The following is a 22102-nucleotide window of genomic DNA, read 5'->3' as shown; positions in this document are numbered from 1 at the left end:
CGCCTATGAAGGCTGGAATGTCGCACGAGGGGGTGCGTGGACAGCACCACGCCCGGCTGCCTTTGTCTCGCCAGTGGTGATATTTACACACCACACCAGGCACTTATTTGAGGCTGAGTCAATCGACGGAAAGCCCAGCAACCATTAATATAATCGTTAAAGGTGTTGGTCGTGAGTGGGAATCGAACTGGGATCGGTGGGATGGTAGACAGTGTTCACCATTGCACTATCTCTCCCCACACACACACTCACAGGGGTATATGCGTCCGTGCACACACGCACAACAAGAAGACAATATTCGCCGTTTGCCCCTAAGTGGCAGTGACATCACCACAGCGCTTTTGTGCGGTGCTTGGTGCATTTTGAGGTCACTTGAAGTGTCGAAGGATGGCTGGCAGGAAGTCATGAATAGACACAGGTACCATGGGTTGACTTAAGGTGATGACGGGCAGATGCAAAAGCCGTGCTCCCCACTGTGCCAAATTTCAGTGTTTCAGTCATATAGCGCTCTGCTCATTGTTATGAGTGTCGCTCCGCTGCCCTACGCTATTGCTGGAGGGCAACTGCCTCCACCTCCCCAGTAGAGTCTTTCATGAACCTCCTCCACATAGGCCTATCGCGACACTGCTGCTACCAGTCATCAGCAAGTTCAATCAGCTCCACATCCTTCTGTACCACATCAGTCCATCTCTTCTGTAGCCCATGCCGCGCCTGTTTAGCATGATCTATCCGCCCAAATTGAAGCTGCTTGGGGATGCGGTGACAGTGCATATAGACTTCATGACCCAGCCAATGGAGCCTGACTTGCCGGAAGAGCCCACTGATGAGCCTTTGTCTAGATATTTTAGGAAATTTTGGCCTCCTCACAATGTCCAGTCTGGTTAAACCCTGGATAGATCGTAGGCAGGCTAGACCAAATGTTTCAAACCATTGCAGATAATCCTATAGAGAGAAATAAGGGAAGGCATAACTGTGGTCCAGAAGACATGAAGGTTTGTATGGAGTAACAGATCAGGTAGCTTCCATACAATGTTACGCAGCTGATGAAAATATAATGCCGCTCGAATGAATCGAAGTGAGACCTCGGCTCCCAAAACAGAGTTGGTCATGAGCACACTGCCCAAGTACGGAAATATCTCCACTCTCTCCACAACTGCCTCAAAATACATGGGGAATTGAGGGAGGGGAGCATTTTGATGATGTAAAATACCCAGGGAGGTGATTTGATTTTGTGGGGCTGATGGTAACGGCCCATATTTTAGTAGCATGTTCCGTGTTTAGATGGAGTGTCTCCAACTCCTTAGAGTGGGCAGTAATCACCAGATCATCCGCATTCATAATATGGTTTAACTATAGAGAGCCATACCATGACCGGACTCGTGCATCGATCAGCCTCCCATTATATCTATACCAGATATAAATTCTACTGGTACATCCATGGAAATCGTCTCATTACTAAGTAGTCAAAGAAAATGTTAAGTCGTGTAGGGGCCAGAGGACATCCATGTCACACATTACTCACATATTCTATCATCCCTTAACTCCATTATATCGATTTCCCATGAGACACAGCAGTTGTTTTTCTATTGTTTATATATGCTTTTCATTACTGTAACTCTGTGTTTTTATTTAGCTTTTGTTATTTTGGTGATCCAGGTCTCTCTTGCAAATGAGAATCATCCTAGTCTCTTTAGTTCTCGCCTGTTTTAACTAAATAAATTACTACTTACTCCATTATGAACTCACCCACTTCCCTTACTTTATGACTCACATAAATACGTCCTCTCCTTCCTCATGAGTCATATATTGACCTGATAACTCAGGCAACCACCTGATAATTCACTGTGCCAACATCACTCACGCACTATTTCACAATCTCACCAATGACCTACTCATCCCATCACTCACTACCTTACTCACCATCCGCTTCCCTCATTGACCCACTGGTAAAATGGAAATACGCAGTCTAACACTCACGTGTTTAAAGAAGCTCCTTCGCAGGTTAGATTGTCTAGATGATTTATTTCACGATAACGTATTTACAACGCAAAAGTACGACTCACATGAACCTTCCCTCGTACAGTACCCTGCATCTGTTCCACCCATCAACACTGACACCACTATATCCTTTGCCATCTAAGAGAAAGGACGTAGAAGACGGTTGAGTCTGCTGGAAGAATGTACCAAGGAAACTGCTGCAAGCTGCCAGGGCGAGGCTGCGTGGGTAGAAAAGGGAGAGCGAGGCCCGCAATTGGGGCGCTAGCTCGGAGACTGAAGGACGACTGCAGGTGGATGACATCGGGGCCGACTGTTGTACATGGTGGAAACCATTAAGAAAGATTGTTCGAGATGAATGTAGTGGAAAACACTGGGGCTGCAGATAGTCATACCCTTGTGAAGCGTGTGAGTTGCACTCTCTTCTCAAAAATGGAACCTGCAAAGAAGCTTCTGGTGGCAGTGGTGGGATACAGTCTACAAGTTCAAGAAGGAAGACCCGCCGAAGAGCTCCTGCAGAGAACGAGTTATCAACCCTAAGCGCTCCAGGTTTTTCAGACTCGGCAAATGGCGGGAGTGAGAGCCGGACCCCGTTGGCAGCCAAGTTCCCGATGGAAGTGGATGCTCCGCCAAAGACCCAAGAACCAGCATCGCCGAACAAAGAAAATTGGCGGCAGCTGTTGGACAGGTTGGACCACCTTACCTCAGTGGTGGATCGACTGATAATTTCGATGATGAAGAAAAGAGAAGAGGAAGGAACAGGTAGTGCGCGGCTGAAGCCAGATCCATCTCCACCATGGACCGCAATGGCGAGGAGAAAGCGCCATAGGGCAGCAGCCATCGCTTCCCCCCGTCGAGCAGCAGGCGGGAACCAATCAAATGACTCAACCACAACTAGAAGCTGTTCAACAGACCTTGACCACCATGCATAAAAATACGGGAGGTGATTGTATTGCATTCATCAAAAGATTTGAAGCAGCTGTCAGAGTCAGCCGATTGATTGACGATGAAGTGCTACGACTGCTGCCTACGGTGTTGGATGACAGAGCACTATTGGCCTTCTTTATGATCCCGGAAAATCAACCTGCCACAACCCAACAAGGTTGTCAAGGGATGGCCGATGTTTTCTGTCCTGCGTCCAGCGCAAGGCAGCAATTTTCATCCTGGAGAAGAGGAGATAGCGAGCCACTGATGGCTTATAGAAGTACCTTGCATGCGGTTGCAGATGTGGCATTTCCAAGGATGGACATGACAACCTGAGACGTGCTAGTGGCGGAGCGGCTACAAACTCTCCTCTATCAAAGTGGCATTACATTGCCGATTTTGCCAGAGAGTGAGCAAACTTCAATGTAGTTTGCTAAATGCCTCTGGGCACACACAGATCCCAGGGCACCATGTGAAGTAGCAGCCCATGTGACAAGGGTGATGGAGAATGGAGGAGCAGGAGGACCAACGGAGCCAACAGGGACAGCAACAACAGGGACCGCCGCAATGCCCAGCATGGAGGGTGATCTGCAGGCGACCTTGGAAGAGATGGCTGTGGCCATCCAGGGGTTCAACGATTCAAGGTGTCAACTACAGCATCAGCGACCATGGCACAACCACGGAGGAATTCAGGACCATGCGGTGATGTACTGCTACCACTGCGGGAGGTCGGGCCACATCGCGAGAGGTTGCCGAGGGGAAGTCATCCCGAGACAACCAAGAAACACCCAGGCGTGTCGCCTGTACACCCAGCCAGATCACACGTGCACCTCATTTCCAAAACCCTCATCACCAACATCACTAGCACACCACTCGATCACATCGACCTGGAGTGAAACAACAGGGAAAATTCGGCCAACATCTCGGGCTAAGTGGAAAAAGTTAGTGAGATCGGTCGTAGCAGCAGCGACAGGAGCAGCATGGTGTAAACCGACCCTCCCTGACTCGCCGAGACAGGTGATGTCAATAAACACAGCAACGATAGAAAATGATGTACCACCCACAGATCATGATCTTGGGCTGATAAGGACCGAATGAATCCGATTGCAAAAACAGGATGAAATTATACAGTCATTGGCTGCACAGGCAGCTGAATGTGCTCAAACTGGTCAAAATGGGGAGCCATTCATCCCATGGCGAGGACTCCTGATGAGGTGGGACATGAAGATGCAGCGTTGTTGCCTAGTGGTGCAAAAACCCTTGCAAAAACAGTTGCTACTAGAAGTGCACGCCAAACAACAAATGCACTTGGGCCACCGAAACACATTGCTCACACTGCAGGCTCGATATTTTTGGCCAGTTATGTCAAAAGATGTACGCGAGCGGGTAATCATTGTCAGGAGTGTGCAAAAAGGAAACCTGCTCCCCATCCTATACAGCCTCCACTGCAGTCGATCGCAGTGGTGAGGGTAAACGAACTAGTAGCGTTGGATATCCTGGGTGCATTTCCTAAAACAGCAAGGATAAAATAAATATTTGCTCGAGGGGATGGAGTATTGCACACACTGGCTCGTTGCATGGCCGATAAATGACCAAACGGCTGCAATAATAGCAGAAGCCTTTCTCCATGGCTATGTATTGGACAAGGGCCCCACTGAGAAACGTCTAGCAGGCCAGGGTCAGAATTTTTCTACTAACCTGTTGCGAGAGGTTTGTAATATCGTGGGCACTAAGAAAAATTCGAACGCCACCATACCACCTGCATTGTGATGGACAAGTAGATAGGCTTAACCGCACGCTGTCCGCAATGTTGTGCCATGTTGTAAATGGTGATCAGATGGACTGGGACTTGCACATCCCAGGGGTCCTAGGGGCATATTGTAGAGTGCCACATGCATCGGCCGGGCTCTTCCCCTTCTTTTTGATGTATGGGAGAGACCCTGAGCCACCTATTGAGGACCAACTGGTGGCTTTCCCTGCTAAAGTTGTGTCGTCACCAGCCTCCCTCAGACTGCCACTAAAAAAGCTCTGTGAAGCTCGTGAAGCCGTGATAGCAGAGTCAGGCAGATCGCAAATAGCAAACAAACGGTTGCGGAAATGAACGGAGACGCCTGTACCCTTTGAACAGGGTGATCGGGCCTGGTTACACTGTCCTGAGGTCCGGGTTAGAAAATCCGCCAAACTACACCATCCTTGGCAAAGCCCAGTGGAATTGTTAAAATCCTCTGCCCGCAAAGTGTTCGCATCCAAATGGGACGCCAGAGATGGGTGGTTAATCCGAGTCGCCCTAAACCATATAGAGAACTGACGTCACAAGGGATCGTTCAGGCTCACAAAGCCGTGTCCAGGGGCGTCGTGATGAATGCCAGGGAGGGGAGCATCCTCCTCACAGAAATACTGCCCCCGCACTCTCCTCTCAGGATCGACCGGAATGAAGATGGCCACGATGAGGGAGGCCGACGGACTAATTTAGAGAGGTGCCGAGAAGGAGTGTCACCAGGTCGAATGTGCTGCTCGACCACACCTACAGTACATATTGATGGCTTGTTGTAAATGTAGGGCTAATGATGTTGCGTATTGTTTGCCTAAGAATGTACACCTTCAATAGGGCAGCCCACGTAAGAGTTTGGTGATGATACTGAATGGTCAAGTTGGGTTGTAATGCCTTCCCCCCTTTGATTCAAGCGCCTATGTTAAGCATTAACCCAGAGGTTAAATGTTTTGTACTCCATGCCCACATCACTGAATCCCGTGTGCGATCCCATTGATTCCCACATAGAGTTCCCTATTACTGGTAGGAACGAAGTTGTAAACTGAGTGTACCAGCCTGCAATAGATGAGTGTACCAGCTTGCAATAGATTAATGCGTCCGTCCGTCCCCTTTCAATACTTTAACGAAGTGAAATCTCGTGCTATTGGGGTGTAAAAATAAAATTGCGCAAAATTCCAATGTTCCTACCAGCCCACCCTGCAGGGACCTGTTAAATTAGAGTTTTAGCCGGGACAGATATTTTTATGGGCAGAAGAGGGTGATGTAGGGTACTGTACATGGCAAAAGTTATAGTGGTGTCAGTGGAGATGGGTGGAAACAGGTGCATGGTACCGTACGAGGGAAGGTTCGAGGTAGAAGACGGTAAAGTTTGCTGGAATAATCTTAAATTAAAGCTTTCATGAATGCAGGGATTCATACTCTTTGGTGGAGACGATAGCACAGAGTGGTGTACCTTCTTTATGACTCTGATATTTCCATCCTACCTGCCTATGTCAGCTGTTATTTCCGACTCTTTGTGTCTCTCTCTATGCCTCTCTCTTAGATCTCTCATGCTCACATGTCCTTTGGATTGCACTCTCATGCCTTTGGATTCCACCACTCTTCGATATTACTTTAACATGCTAATCTCTCACATTAACATAGCCCCTTTCATGCCCTCTATGAGGAGGCCGCTCTCCGTTCTTACATTTACATGCTAATTTCTCACATTAACATCACTGGCCCCGCCCACTTATTTATGGCCCTTGGGCTACACCCATTTCAAACTCTTTTAAACATTCTGCCTCAACAGCAGATCATGCTTTGCCATCTGATGACGGACGCTTGTGTTGCACCCGAAACGTCGTGATTTATTTTATTTTATACCTACGTGACTTTACCGAAAGAACCAAAGAGTATGGAAGATACCAAGTCAGCTTCATCCCAATGGTGCTGTTTAGGCGAAAGTTTATCTATGAGTATATATAGGCTGGCTGACAGGTATGAAGTTACTCCTTTGGTGTTAATATACAACAAAAACAGTGATAAATGTATAACCATTGTCATGGGTGAAGTCTTCCCATACTGGATCAGTCATGGAGATTGTTTCACCATACGCCATCATGCTTTTCAACGTGGGTTGATAACGAAAAGGCTCATGGTCAGTTTGTTTGATGTTAACTATAACCGAGAATCAAACTCAAGTGGCCTGATTCATAGTGCAATGCACAAACCATTGTGCCACCGTTTCACTCGTATGTACAAGTTAACAGGGAAATTAAAAACTATGCCATGTTTTTTGTTTACTGTCAATAAAATGAGAAAATAACATTGCCACGTTGGTCAACCCGTCGTCTGAAAATTACGAGATGTACAAGTCAAAAGTCTTAGGTATAATGCAGACAAGGGTTTTGGTAGTTGGACGATTTCATAATGGGTTGCAGGTGACAATCCTAATCAAATGCCATTTTCAAGATCGTGTGCATAAGTCTGTTGTAGACAAAAACAACGGCCTGCTGATAAAGCATGTCCTGCATTCTTACATGTGTAAAGAAGCTCCTTCGCAGGTTTCATTTTCTAGATGATTTATTCCCGACGATAACATATTTACAAGGTGAGAGTGCAACTCACACGTTGCACAAGGCTATGACTATCTGCAGTCCCGGTGGTTTCTAATAGAGTAGATTAATCTCGAACAGTCTTTCTTGATGGTTTCCACCATGTTGATTTCCAACAGTCGGCCCCGATGTCGTCCACCTGCAGTTGTTCTTCAGTCCCCAAGGCATCAGCCCATTTGTGGGCCACACTCCCCCTTATATACCCGCACGGCCACGCCCTGGTAACTTCCAGCAGTTTTCCCCGGTAGATTATCTCAGCAGACTCTATTGTCTTCTACTTCACTTCTCTTGGATGGCAAAGTTTATAGTGGGGGCAGTGGAGATGGGTTGAAACAGGTACAGGTTACTGTACGGGGGAAGGTTCGTGTGAGTCGTATTCTTGCGTTGTAAATACGTTATCATGAAATAAATAATCTATCAAATGGAACCTGCAAAGGAGCTTCTTTACACTGATGTGAGTGTAAGCCTGAGTACAATCTCACGTGTTGTTGCTGTCGAGTATTTTAATTTTACCAGTGGGTCAATGAGGGAAGGGGATGATGATTAATGTAGTGATAGAATGGGTGGGTCATTCTTGAGAGCATGAAAAAGTGCGTGAGGTTGACACAGTGAATGATCGGGTGATTGTGTGATCAGGTAAATATATGACTCATGAGGAGAGAGAGGGAGTATTTACGTGAGTCATAGATTTAAGGAAGTGGGTGAGTTCATAATGGAGTGAGTACCAGTTTATTGAGTTGAACAAGGCGAGAACTAAAGCGACCAGGATGAGTCTCATTTGCAAGAGAGACCTGGATCACCCAAATTACCAAAGCTAAATAAAACACAGAGTTACAGTAATTAAAGCAAACATACTATTTTCTTCTTTCGATAAAGCATATATAAACAATAGAAAGACAACTGCTGTCTCATGAAAAATCGAAGTAATGGAGCTAAGGGATGATAGAATGTGTGAGTAATGTGCGACATGGATGTCCTCTGCCCCCTACACGACTGAACATTTTCTTTGACTACGTAGTTTGAGACGATTTCCATGGATGTACCAGTAGAATTTATCTGGTATATATATAATGGGAGGCTGATCGATGCCTGAGCCGGTCATGGTATGGCTCTCTATTGTTAAACCATATTATGAATGCGGATGATCTGGTGATTACTGCCCACTCTAAGGAGAAGTTGGAGACACTACAGCTAAACATGAAGCATGTTACTAAAATATGGGCCGTTACCATCAGCCCCACGAAAACAAATCACCTCCCTGGGTATTTTACATCATAAAAATGCTCCCTTCCTCAATTTCTCATGTATTTGGGGCACCTGAGGAGAGAGTGGAGTGGGCAGTGTGCTGATGATCAAGTCCGTTTTGGGAGCCGAGGTCTCATTTAAAATAATTCGAGCAGCATTATATTTTCATCAACTGCTCAACAGTGTGGAAGCTACCTGGCATGTCACTCCATAAAAATCTTCATGTCTTCTCGGCCACAGTTATACCCTTCCTTATCTCTCTCGAAAGGAACATTAAGGTTAGCTTGCCTACGATCTATTCAGGGTTTAACCAGACTGGACTTTGTAAGCTCACAGATTCCTAGAATATCTGGACAAATGCCCATCTGTGGGCTCCTCCAGCAAGCGAGGCTGCGTTGATTGTGTCATGCAGTCCGTATGCAGTCACGGCATCCCTAAGCAGCTTCAATTTGGCTGGATAGATGACTGGTATCAGCAGTGTCATGATCGGCTTCTGTGGAGGAGGTTCATGAAAGGTGCTGCTGGGGAAGTGGAGGCAGTTGCCCTCCAGCAACAGCATAGGGCAGAGGAGCGAGGCTCAAAACAACGAGCAGAGCGCCAAACAACTGACACAAATAAAGTTGGCACAGTGGGGAGCACGGCTGTTGCATCTGCCCATCATCTTCCTAAGTCAATCCATGGCACCTGCGTCTATTACATGACCTCCTGCCAGCCAGCCTTCGACACTTCACGTGGCCTCAAAATGCACCGAGCATGGCACAAGTGCTGTGGTGATGTCACCGCCACTTAGGGGTGAACGACGGTTGTCGCGTTGTTGTTGTGCGTGTGTGCACGGACGCATGCACGCCTGTGAGTCTCGTGTATGGAGAGATAAAGAGAGGCAGCCGGGCAGGGTGCTGGCCATTCACCCCGTGTGCCATTCAGAGCTTCATAGGCGCTTGCCCCAACATTCTGGTAAGGCTATACAGCGGATGATTGTCACTGTTGTGTGTGTGTATGGACGTTCACCCCCCTCCCACCGCCCCCGTGTGTGCAGGGACTCATTACGCCCCCTCCCGACAAGCAGACCGGCATCCGGACTAAAGGTAAGTGACAATAACATTTTTTTTCCATTTAAGTAACTTTATGTTTTGCTCACAATACAGTATTTATTAGAGTGTTGCATGCAAATGTACAATATTTTGTCTTATATATGACTTAGTTGATGTTCTATGGGGTATGTTTGTCTTTCTGAGTAATGTTTTAATTAGGGTGGTGTCATTTTCACAATTTCCCCAATATTTTTAAATGGCCGACTTGCGCTTCAGCAATTTTCGGAACCAATGGCTAAATCTCTTCATCTTCTTGGGCTTGGTGGTGGTGGCAGAAGTGGTGGTGGAAACGGTTGCGGTGGTGGAAGCTGTGGCAGCGGCGGTGGAAGTGGCGTCGGTGGTGGTGGCATTGTACATTTGAGACACGGTCCATATTAGCTCTTTCAGCTGGCTACGGAGATGCAGGTTCTCTTCTTGCAGCCTCTTTTCCCCATGCCACATGTCCTCGTGACGCACCAGCTTCCCGCGCAGCCTAAACTGTTCCTGCCCTCTCTGCGGATTCAGGAAGGTCAACTTCCTCAGGTGGGCGTGCAGCGACCTCCGGAGATCTTCGTTTTCACAGCGCAGCGACATTTGCCGCTGTGCTGCATTGCAGTCTCGGAGAAAATCCGCATGGAGAGACTTGCTCTCCCTGCAAGGCACTCTCGTGGGCTCCAGCTCCAACTGGCGCTCTTTAAGCTGTTGAACCAGGCTCCTGATCTCTCTCTGGAGAGTCTCTCGGTTCTCCATGAACTCCTCCAGCTGATGCTGTAGCTCCAGACGGAGCATCTTGCTCTTCTGACAGAGCTCCACATTCTGCAGGCCCATCCTCTCCGTAGACAGCGTCGTGGTCTCATGGTCAAAGTCTGAAATGGAAAGCGTAAAAAGAAGATATATGAAGATCCCCATCCCAAGCATGGCCAAGACCAGAACGCCAACGATCAGCAGCACCATGCTCAGTTCGAGTTGACGGCACGCGGGACAGAAGCAAGTGTGAGACACGTCACGAAGGGGCGTGTTATTTATCGTGACGTCATTACCGGATGTGACGTACACTATGACGTAACAGCCATCTCTGCCCACTTATTGTCAATCATTGCCCACCACGTGACTCCACGGCCCTGCCCCTAACCGTGCAGCTCCTCCCCCATACTCTTCTTCCGCCTTCCCCACGTGACGCGAAGCGAGCCAATCACGCGAGAGGCGGCGCGCGGTCGGCCCCGCGTCCGCTTCCCGCCATTCTTGCAATGGGCGGCGGGGCCGCTCAGGGTGGGGCGCGGGGCGCGGGGGCGAGTTCACTCCACGTCGCGAGTCGGGAGGAGGGACGAGGGGGAGGGGCCAGGAGGGACGAGGGGGAGGGGCCAGGAGGGACGAGGGGGAGGGGCCAGGAGCGGGAGGGGGGCGGAGCTGAGAGCTGCGAAAGTTTGGGGTACCACTACTTGAAAAATATACTGTACCACAGAAATTAGTTTATGTTTAGTTCGATTTAGAACATCTTTCCAATGGTTGCTTAATTTGAAACCAACTTCTCGGTTGAAATTGTGTCTGTGTTTGTAGATCTGAATTGCCTCGTGAACAAATCTCTGATAAAAACCCGTGGGTTTGCAAAGAACCTTGGTATCGGAGAAAATTATATCGTGATCACCCACAGCATTGTAACAGTGATCAGCAAAGAATTCGTTTTGCTGTGTTTCAAATCTGATTTGTGCTCGTGAATTCGGTCAGAGACATGTCGCTTTGTCTCCCCGATATAGCAATCACCGCAGGTACAACTCAATTTGTAAACCCCGGGGTACTGTAAGTCAGGAATGCCATCCTTCACGGATGGGATCAGATCACGAATTTTGTGTACTGTATTGAACCGGACCTGGATCTTGTGTTTGTTTAGAATTTTGGAAATCTTTTTAGTAACGCCTGCTATATATGGTAGTGTGATGGTTTTGGCCGGAGTATCAAGTGGTTGTTTCTGTATGGAGGGAGAAACAGCTTGGCGGATGGTACGGTCAGAGTAACCATTCCTTTTGAGGGCCAGGTGTACATGTTTTAATTCACTGGTCAGGTGGTGTTGGTCCGAAATGCAATGAGCCCTATGGTATGAAGTTTTGATGAGAGAATTCTTTTGGGCTGGGTGGTGGTGGGAATCAGGTTTCAAGTAGGAATCTGTGTGGGTGGGTTTCCTGTAGACAGAATGCCCCAATGAGCCATCAGGTCTCCTCTCAAACAGAACATCTAAGAATGGTAGCTTAAATTTCGATTTAAAGTTTTCGTGACTGCAAGGATTCATCTTCTTTGGTTCTTTCGGTAAAGTCACGTAGAATGAGAATAAAATAATAAATTGATAAAATAAAATAACACAATAATATTCTCACGACGTTTCGGCCACAACACAAGCGGCCTTCATCAGGTGAAGGGGACGAGACTGTCTGGAGGACAGCGCTGGAGTGAGAAAGCCACGCTGAGATCGCGATCTTTAAGCTGTGAGAAGAAACAAAGCGCCTTGACAAAGGAATTAGCATTTAATTTAGCATTGAAATGGCTGAGTGATTAGCTTGTGACTGGTCACAGAAAAGGCTATATTAAAGTTAAAGCATACACATCCGCAAAGGCACCCCTTGACAAAGGAATTAGCATAGAATTTAGCATTGAAATAGCTAAGTTAAAGTATACACATCCGCAGAGGCACTCCTTGACAAAGGAATTAGCATAGAATTTAGCATTGAAATAGCTGAATGATTAGCTTGTAACTGGTCACAGAAATAGCTATGTTAAAGTCAGAGCATATACATTCACCGAGGCACCTAGTACAAATCAAACAGGAGAATTTAGCATTGAACTAGGCGAATTTAGCATTGAAATAACTGAGTGATTAGCTTGTGACTGGTCACAGAAATGGCTGTTGAAGTTAAGGCCTACACATCTGAGCTATTCACTGTAACTGGGTATACAATACAATATATAATGAATACTATATCATGAACCAAAAAAAATACTAAAATATAAATTACCTCAATGTTATCAATAAACTCTATATTCTCCAATCAGCTAAGCTACCAACAATAAGTCGTTATATATCACAATGCTATATGGCGAAAAATGGGTGGATTCTTACCCTCAACTTTAGCAACACGGATAGCTTAACCGTGGTTAATGGTATGGTTTACAACATGGAGTATAACAGCGCCTCGCAGCTGTCTCTCTCCCCCTCCTCTGTTCCGACCATCGATGAACTCGTCCGTCTGAACGGGACCCGTAGCTATCCGTGGTGCTAAAGTTGAGGGTAAGAATCCACCCATTTTTCGCCATATAGCATTGTGATATATAACGACTTATTGTTGGTAGCTTAGCTGATTGGAGAATATAGAGTTTATTGAAAACATTGAGGTAATTTAAATTTTTGTATTTTTTATTGGTTCAGTATATAGTATTCATTATATATTGTATTGTATACCCAGTTACTGTGATTAGCTCAGATGTGTAGGCCTTAACTTCAACATAGCCATTTCTGTGACCAGTCACAAGCTAATCACTCAGTTATTTCAATGCTAAATTCGCCTAGTTATTTCAATGCTACATTCTCTTGTTTGATTTGTACTAGGTGCCTCGGTGAATGTATATGCTCTGACTTTAACATAGCTATTTCTGTGACCAGTTACAAGCTAATCACTCAGCTATTTCAATGCTAAATTCTATGCTAATTCCTTTGTCAAGGGGTGCCTTTGCGGATGTGTATGCTTTAACTGTAACATAGCCTTTTCTGTGACCAGTCACAAGCTAATCACTCAGTCATTTCAATGCTAAATTATATGTTAATTCCTTTGTCAAGGCGCTTTGTTTCTTCTCACAGCTTAAAGATCGCGATCTCAGCGTGGCTTTCTCACTCCAGCGCTGTCCTCCAGACAGTCTCGTCCCCTTCACCTGATGAAGGCCGCTTGTATTGTGGCCGAAACGTCGTGAGAATATTATTGTGTTATTTTATTTTATCAATTTATTATTTTATTCTCATTCTACGTGACTTTACCGAAAGAACCAAAGAAAATGGTAGCTTACCATCTTTCTCCACTTCCATGGTCTTGTTCTTCTGACAGAGCTCCACATTCTGCAGGCCCATCCTCTCCGTTTGCAGCGTCGTGGTCTCGCGGTAAAAGTATGAGATGGAAAGCTTAAAACGAAGATAAATGAAGATCTCCATCCCAAGCATGGCTAACAGAACGCCAACGGTCAACAGGGCCATGCTGAGCTCGTGTTGACGGCACGCGGGACGGAAGGAAGTGTGAGGCACGTCACGAAGGGGCGTGTCCTATATCACCGGATGTGACGTACAGCCATCCCTGCCCGCTTATTGGCAATCATTGCCCACCACGTGACTCCACGGCCCCGCCCCTTACCGCGCAGCTCCTCCCCCATACTCTTCTTCCGCCTTCCCCACGTGACGCGAAGCGAGCCAATCACGCGAAAGGCGGCGCGCGGTAGGCCCCGCGACCGCTTCCCGCCATTCTTGCAATGGGCAGCGGGGCCGCGCAGGGGGGGGGGCGGTGGGGGCGGGGGGGGCGGGGGGGGCGGGGCTGAGTTCACTCCACGTCGCGAACGGGAGGAGGATTGACGAGGGGGAGGGGCCAGGAGGGACGAGGGGGAGGGGCCAGGAAGGACGAGGGGGAGGGGCCAGGAGGGACGAGGGGGAGGGGCCAGGAGCGGGAGGGGGGGAGCCGTGGCGCCGCTCTTGGGCCGCGAGGCCTCCCCCTGGACCCGCGGCGCCACGCGGAGACCGCGACAGCAGCAGCAGCAGGAGGTGGTGGTGGTGTTTGTGGTTGTAGGCACGGGAGAGGTGGTGGTGTTTGTGTTTGTAGGCACGGGAGAGGTGGTGGTGTTTGTGGTTGTAGGCACGGGAGAGGTGGTGGTGGTGTTTGTGGTTGTAGGCACGGACGGGAGAGGTGGTGGTGGTGTTTGTGGTTGTAGGCACGGGAGAGGTGGTGGTGGTGTTTGTGGTTGTAGGCACGGGAGAGGTGGTCACGGACAGGCGGTGAGTGCCGGGTGATGGAGGGGGGGGGATTGCAGGGTGAGTGAGTTAATGAGGAGAATTAATAGGTGAGGAGGGTGAGTGAGTTGAAGGGTGAGGTGAGTGAGTGGGTGAGTGGTGAGTTCACGACAGGGAGATTGGGGCTGAGTGAGTGAACGCAGCGCACGGTAAAGATCCCCTGAGAGCATTCGCAAGAGTTGGACATTGAGTGCCGCTGTCAGGGTCCACACGCAAATTACTCACTTGGCATGATATACAAATTAACCATTGTAAACGATAACTTTAAAAAAGTCCGCTATTTGTCAGAGCTAATGCGATGTGCGTTTTGCATATTTGTAGCACGTTATAACCATCGTCAACATCGTCATTTAGAGTAACCATTAGTCCATACGTGTCACTTGCTAATAGTCCCCGGGTCAATCACAACTTTGCCGTGCGTGCAGGCTTTGTCTCTGGCTGCTCGCTAGGGCTGCGATGCCTTTCCATGCCACAAGATGACGTTCATTGCTCCTTCCACACCGCGACAATATTTACTGCAGTGTTCTATAACGCGGCAGTTGCGTTGCTGAATAACACCGCGTTGTGTAAACTCCCTCGTTACAATGACTAATACAGGGTAAAGCACAGTCCGTGATAACAGCGTGAGATGCGTGTGTCGGCTGAACAAAGACTGAGGCGCGTGGGGAGCATCAGGAAGCATCCAGCAGCATCCCAATGCCTCGTGTGACGCTGTGCCCAGGCAGCCGTACAACCGCACATTCCTACTCGCGCGACGTGGTTCTGTTGACTCAATCGCGTTATATCCACTTAGCATCCGTGTTATAAAACGTGTTCCCTAATACATCCATCGTGCTATATCCAAATGGCGTTATGAAAACACGCGTTGAGGCAGAACGAACTCTATAAACTATTTTTATTTTACCAGGTGAGACCCACTGAGCTATGTGGCTGTTTTCCAGAAGCGACCTGTCCTCAAATGATAGATCAGCTAAATGGCTAATCACGTTAGAAATGTGTAGCACCAGCCACAAATACTTTAGACATGGGATCCCCTTTGACAGGGTCAGTGTCTACTTAGATTCACTCACTCCGCCTATTGTCATGTGGCATGTGCAGCTGCGTCGTGACACTTGGTAGAGTGCTGTCTTTGAGGCAGATAGCTTTACAATCGCGTGCAGTGGTTAATTTGCTTAACAGCTTTACACCGAACTCCTTGCTTGTGGTAAAACATGTTTGCGACTTTGCTGATTGAGAACTATGCAGATTTAGATTTATAGTAACATGTACTTGGTGTGAGATGAACTTCCAAACAATTTCCTTTGCTCAACATCTTGGAATTAATGTCTTTTTAAATGGACAGCTTAAGTGATTCCGTGATATTCTTAGTTTTTTCAGTAAAGTCACGTTGAAAAGAAACAACAAAGTAATAAAATATATATAAAACAAAAAAATTCTCACGACGTTTCGACCATAACTCAAACGGACATCTTCAGGTGTGTTGGTTTGCATAAATTAATTTTTAAACGGCGCATTTATTTATTTATAAAAAAAAACGTTAGCGCCACGCGCAGCGATTTGGCAGTTTACCCAGGACTAGTCCATCTATATTTTGAAAAGAGGAGGGGGGAGACGAAATTTTTTATAATGTATGCTGTCTGAAAGCCACATATACAAGCACAGAGACAATTTCAACCGAGAAGATGGATTCTATCTTAGCAATCATTGGAAAGATTTGATAAACCATTTCAGTTCTTAATTGATTGTTCACACTTACAGTGATATTATATTGCCTGATTATTTAAATTTTTAATGTAGTCTACATGCTCTTCTGGGGATATTACCCCACATTTACCATTCATTGATGTTCCCTTTGACATTGGTAATTGGCATTGTCACACCATAGTAATTCATGGGCAATTATGTAATTCTCTCTGTCTCTCTCTCTCTGCATCTGTCTGTGTGGGTGTCTCTCTCTGCCGGTGTGTTTTTCTCTATATGCGTCTCTCGTGTGTCTCTTTGTGTGTGCCTCTCTCTGTGTGTGGATGTCTCTCGGTGTCTGTGTATCTCTTTCCTTTTCCACGATGTGGTGTTGTATTTACATGCAAATTCTACCTCTAGCCCCGCCCACTTACCCTTGGGCTGAGCTTATCTCAAGCCAATATAACTTCGTGTTTCAGCAGCTTTCTCGCTATATTTTTTCACCTGATGATGATTGCTTGTGTTGCGATCGAAACGTCGTGATCTATTATTTTTTCTACCTACGTGACTTTACAGAAAGAACCAAAGAGTATTGTGATTGTAATTTTGATTGTGATCGTTGTGGTGGAGGTGGTGATATTGATGGTGGTGTTAACGATAGCGGTGATTTTGGTGGTTGTAATGGTGGTATTGATGGTGGTAATGGTGGTTGACTATTACCCCTCTCGTGTCCTTCCACCACCAGGTTTAAGAATCTGCTGGTGTCTGTGCTGGAGGTGGACGTCGGATATCTGTGCGGTCTGGAGCGGTGGACAATAGGCTTCTGCAGCTCAACCAGGTGGACGCACTGGGCAGGGGGCAAGATGGTGGTGGCCTTAGAGACCCACTTACTCCCACAGAGAGCCATAGACTCACTCACAGAGTACACTCACACAGAGAGCCAAAGTCTCACTGACACAGAGCCATAGGCTCACTCACATGGAGACACATAGACTCACTCACACAGAGAACCATTGATTAACTCATTGTTTTTTTCAGTAAAGTCACTAATGTAGAAATACCATAAAATTATATTAAAATAAATCAATCACGACGTTTCGACCACAACACAAGCGATCTTGCAACACAAGATCTTGCAACACAAGATGGCTTGTGTTGCGGTCGAAACGTCGTGATTGATTTATTTTAATATAATTTTATGGTATTTCTACATACGTGACTTTACCGAAAAAAACAATGAGTAATTTATGCAGTCACGAAAGCTTTAATTCTTTATTAACACACTTCTACGGGGAAGTTACCTTTACAATTCTGTACTAAACTAATTGCGCCCCCTTACATTTTCCTGCCCCTCCCTCTTCTGCTGCTGCTGCCGTGCCCCTTGCTTTCTTCGGACCCTCCCCCCACCTCTACTACTTATTTTAAGCCTCTGTCTGTTCATCCCTCCGGCCCCATTTTTCTTGCTTCTCTGTCCGTCTTTCCTCTTCTTACCTCTTGTGTCCCTGTATATGTATTTCTGCTATCTTATACCTCGTATTTGTTCACTCTGTCTATGCTGGTATGTTCAACCCAGAGGATGAACACGAAATTTAGCACTCTTCTGAAATTCGTGGTCTGCCAGGCAAGTGTCTAACTGTGTCGTTGGCCGACTGGTATTGCATCACGTAAATTTTTCTTAGGTTTTTTGAATTCTCGTCTCTCATCTTCTTGTTGTATTTACCTCCGTGCAGTTTAACGCTCTCTATGTGTTTGCGTTGATGTCACCCTATTTGCTATTTGTTTTTACACCTGATGAAGAGCGCTTGTGTTGCGGTCGAAACGTCGTGCTTGATTTATTTTAATATAATTTTATGGTATTTCTACATACGTGACTTTACCGAAAAAACAATGAGTTAATCAATGGTTCTCTGTGTGAGTGAGTCTATGTGTCTCCATGTGAGTGAGCCTATGGCTCTGTGTCAGTGAGACTTTGGCTCTCTGTGTGAGTGTACTCTGTGAGTGAGTCTATGGCTCTCTGTGGGAGTAAGTGGGTCTCTAAGGCCACAACCATCTTGCCCCCTGCCCAGTGCGTCCACCTGATTGAGCTGCAGAAGTCTATTGTCCACCGCTCCAGACCGCACAGATATCCGACGTCCACCTCCAGCACAAACACCAGCAGATTCTTAAACCTGGTGGTGGAAGTAAGGACACGAGAGGGGTAATAGTCAACCACCATTACCACCATCAATACCACCATTACAACCACCAAAATCACCGCTATCGTTAACACCACCATCAATATCACCACCTCCACCAGAACGATCACAATCAAAATTACAATCACAATACTCTTTGGTTCTTTCGGTAAAGTCACGTAGGTAGAAAAAAAATATAGATCACGACGTTTCGATCGCAACACAAGCAACCATCATCAGGTGAAAAAATATAGCGAGAAAGCTGCTGAAACACGAAGTTATATTGGCTTGAGATAAGCTCAGCCCAAGGGTAAGTGGGCGGGGCTAGAGGTAGAATTTGCATGTAAATACGACACCACATCGTGGAAAAGGAAAGAGAGACACAGACACCGAGAGACATCCACACACAGAGAGAGGCACACACAAAGAGACACACGAGAGACACATATAGAGAAAAACACACCGGCAGAGAGAGACACCCACACAGACAGATGCAGAGAGAGATAGACACAGAGAGAATTACATAATTGCCCATGAATTACTATGGTGTGACAATGCCAATTACCAATGTCAAAGGGAACATCAATGAATGGTAAATGTGGGGTAATATCCCCAGAAGCGCATGTAGACTACATTAAAAAATAAAATAATCAGGCAATATAATATCACATATGGGTTCAGTTTAAAGTTTACTTATGACAAATAATACTGAAATAATTGTGCTCCATAGATTATCTTAATGGTCAAGTTACATAACCATCACGGAATCACTTAAGCTGACCATTTAAAAAGACATTAATTGCAAGATGTTGAGCAAAGGAAATTGTTTGGAAGTTCATCTCACACTAAGTACATGTTACTATAAATCTAAATCTGCATAGTTCTCGATCAGCAAAGTCGCAAACATGTTTTACCACAAGCAAGGAGTTCGGTGTAAAGCTGTTAAGCAAATTAATCACTGCACACGGTTGTAAAGCTCTCTGCCTCAAAGACAGCACTCTACCAAGTGTCACGACGCAGCTGCACACGCCGCATGACAATAGGCGGAATGAGTGACTATGTAGACACTGACCCTGTCAAAGGGGATCCCATGTCTAGAGTATTTGTGGCTGGTGCTACACATTTCTAACGTGATTAGCGATTTAGCTGATCTATCATTTGTGGACAGGTCACTTCTGGAAAACAGCCACATAGCTCATTGGGTCTCACCTGGCAAAATAAAATAGTTTATAGAGTTCGTTCTGCCTTAACGCGTGTTTTCATAACGCTATTTGGATATAGCACGATGGATGTATTAGGGAACACGTTTTATAACGTGGATGCTAAGTGGATATAACGCGATTGAGTCAACAGAACCACGTCGCGTGAGTAGGAATGTGCGGTTGTACGGCTGCCTGGGCACAGCGTCACACGAGGCATTGGGATGCTGCTGGATGCTTCCTGATGCTCCCCACGCGCCTCAGTCTTTGTTCAGCCGACACACGCATCTCACGCTGTTATCACGGACTGTGCTTTGCCCTGTATTAGTCATTGTAACGAGGGAGTTTACGTAACGCGGTGTTCTTCAGCAACGCAACTACCGCGTTACAGAACACTGCAGTAAATATTGTCGCGGTGTGGAAGGAGCAATGAACGTCATCTTGTGGCATGGAAAGGCATCGCAGCCCTAGCGAGCAGCCAGAGACAAAGCCTGCACGCACGGCAAAGTTGTGATTGACCGGGGGACTATTAGCAAGTGACACGTATGGACTAATGGTTACTCTAAATGACGATGTTGACGTTGGTTATAACGTGCTACAAATATGCCAAACGCACATCGCATTAGTTCTGACAAATAGCGGACTTTTTTAAAAGTTATCGTTTACAATTGTTAATTTGTATATCATGCCAAGTGAGTAATTTGCGTGTGGACCCTGACAGCGGCACTCAATGTCCAACTCTTGCGAATGCTCTCAGGGGATCTTTACCGTGCGCTGCGTTCACTCACTCAGCCCCAATCTCCCTGTCGTGAACTCACCACTCACCCACTCACTCACCTCACCCTTCAACTCACTCACCCTCCTCACCTATTAATTCTCCTCATTAACTCACTCACCCTGCAATCCACTCCCTCACCCCCCCTCCATCACCCGGCACTCACCGCCTGTCCGTGACCACCTCTCCCGTGCCTACAACCACAAACACCACCACCACCTCCTGCTGCTGCTGTCGCGATTTCTCCCCATGAGCGAAGCTCCGTGGCGAAGGTGTCAGGAATTAATTCGGATTGATGGATCTGTTGGTAATTTATGCGATTAGAAGTACAATCCAAGACAAAATAGTTTAGATGGAAAAATTATTACTATACTTATAAACGACGGATGGTTATCACTCGGTCTGTCACGATACCTTCACGGCCACCGATGGTTCCCGTCTTGAGAATTAGGCCTTTGTCAATGACGCGTGTGTTTTTAGTGATATGGATGGTGTACAGTAGGCCAGTGTTTCGCCACGGAGCTTCGCTCACGGGGAGAAATCGTATTAAACCGGTTTCCTTATACAATTCCGTCCACGAATTAATTAATCTCCCGTGAGACAGCATGCACCCCACCGCACAACCTCAATCCAAGCCATTTCTGTAATCATCTGATCTTGCCGATGGATCTATTGATATATTTGTGCCTTTGGGAATAACTGTTTTGATCGCCTTTTCGTATGAATTTCGTCATGTAATCTTTAAGCACCTTCGTTAATGATCGCCGCACATACTCGCGTACTCTACAGAATACTCAACTGTTCCATGACCCAATGTGCTAACAACGTGATAAGGGTTTCTTATGATCTCTGAATGAACGCCGTACTGTGTGTGCAAATTCCAGTATAATCTTTCATAATAGAGTATCAAGGTTTGTTTTGTTTAGATGTTTAACGACTCTCTCTCTCTCACCAACTGAGCTCGCGTTATGCAGCGGAATTAACCACAGGTGCTGTTGTCAAAGTGAAACAACGCAGTCGTGATGGTTACTGTGATGATACTGTGTTGAAATTCCAAGATCGAGATTTCGCATATTATATTAGAATTAAAGTTTAGTTAGAAAATAAAATTGATTAACGCATAAGTGATTGTGTGATTCTTTCCTGAAATCTATGCATAAGAACTGGTTCTGCGTAGAGATATGAACTTGGTGACCTTACATAAACACTCTAATCCATACTCAGTAAATATTAAAGCAAGAATAATTGTATTATACTAATCGATAATACGAAGTTAAACAATGAAGCCGAGTTGACTCTGGCATACTCGCATCACACTAACATAACTGCATACGATTAATTATATTATCCCGATTGATAACCAACCCTCGTCAACGAGGCGGGGCCTGATTATCTTAAAGGCTGTCATTAACAACCACACCCACTCGCATAATTTATACGCATGATTACCCAAATTAACATAATTGCAGATAAATTATGCAAATTTAAAACTTCATTTAATATTACTATTTTCATCAAATTTTCATTACCCACATATACAACAACCTCGACATCGTCCTGCCATCCGTCGACAAAGACGACTTGTCTTCTCTCAAAGTTTCAAGATGCATCCAGGCCCACCTGCTCTTGCAACGACATAA

The 22102-nt window shown here is 46.2% G+C and overlaps 1 protein-coding gene across 1 annotated transcript; it reads right to left on the bottom strand.

Moving 5' to 3' along the window:
- Window positions 1–8000: 8000 nt before the first annotated feature.
- LOC142922552 (uncharacterized) lies at window positions 8001–13900 on the bottom strand. The gene is made up of 2 exons (XM_076063337.1): window positions 13650–13900; window positions 8001–10468 (listed from the first exon to the last, which is right to left on the bottom strand). The coding sequence occupies exons 1-2, from the start codon at window positions 13831–13833 to the stop codon at window positions 9816–9818; spliced, it is 837 nt and encodes a 278-aa protein (XP_075919452.1). The 5' UTR covers window positions 13834–13900; the 3' UTR covers window positions 8001–9815.
- Window positions 13901–22102: the final 8202 nt, after the last annotated feature.

Source organism: Petromyzon marinus, unplaced genomic scaffold (genome assembly GCF_048934315.1).
Source record: "Petromyzon marinus isolate PM22_M1 ecotype Great Lakes invasive population unplaced genomic scaffold, UKy_Petmar_22M1.pri1.0 PM_Scaffold_100, whole genome shotgun sequence".
NCBI lineage: Eukaryota > Metazoa > Chordata > Hyperoartia > Petromyzontiformes > Petromyzontidae > Petromyzon > Petromyzon marinus.
This window is presented reverse-complemented; position numbering and strand designations above follow the sequence as displayed.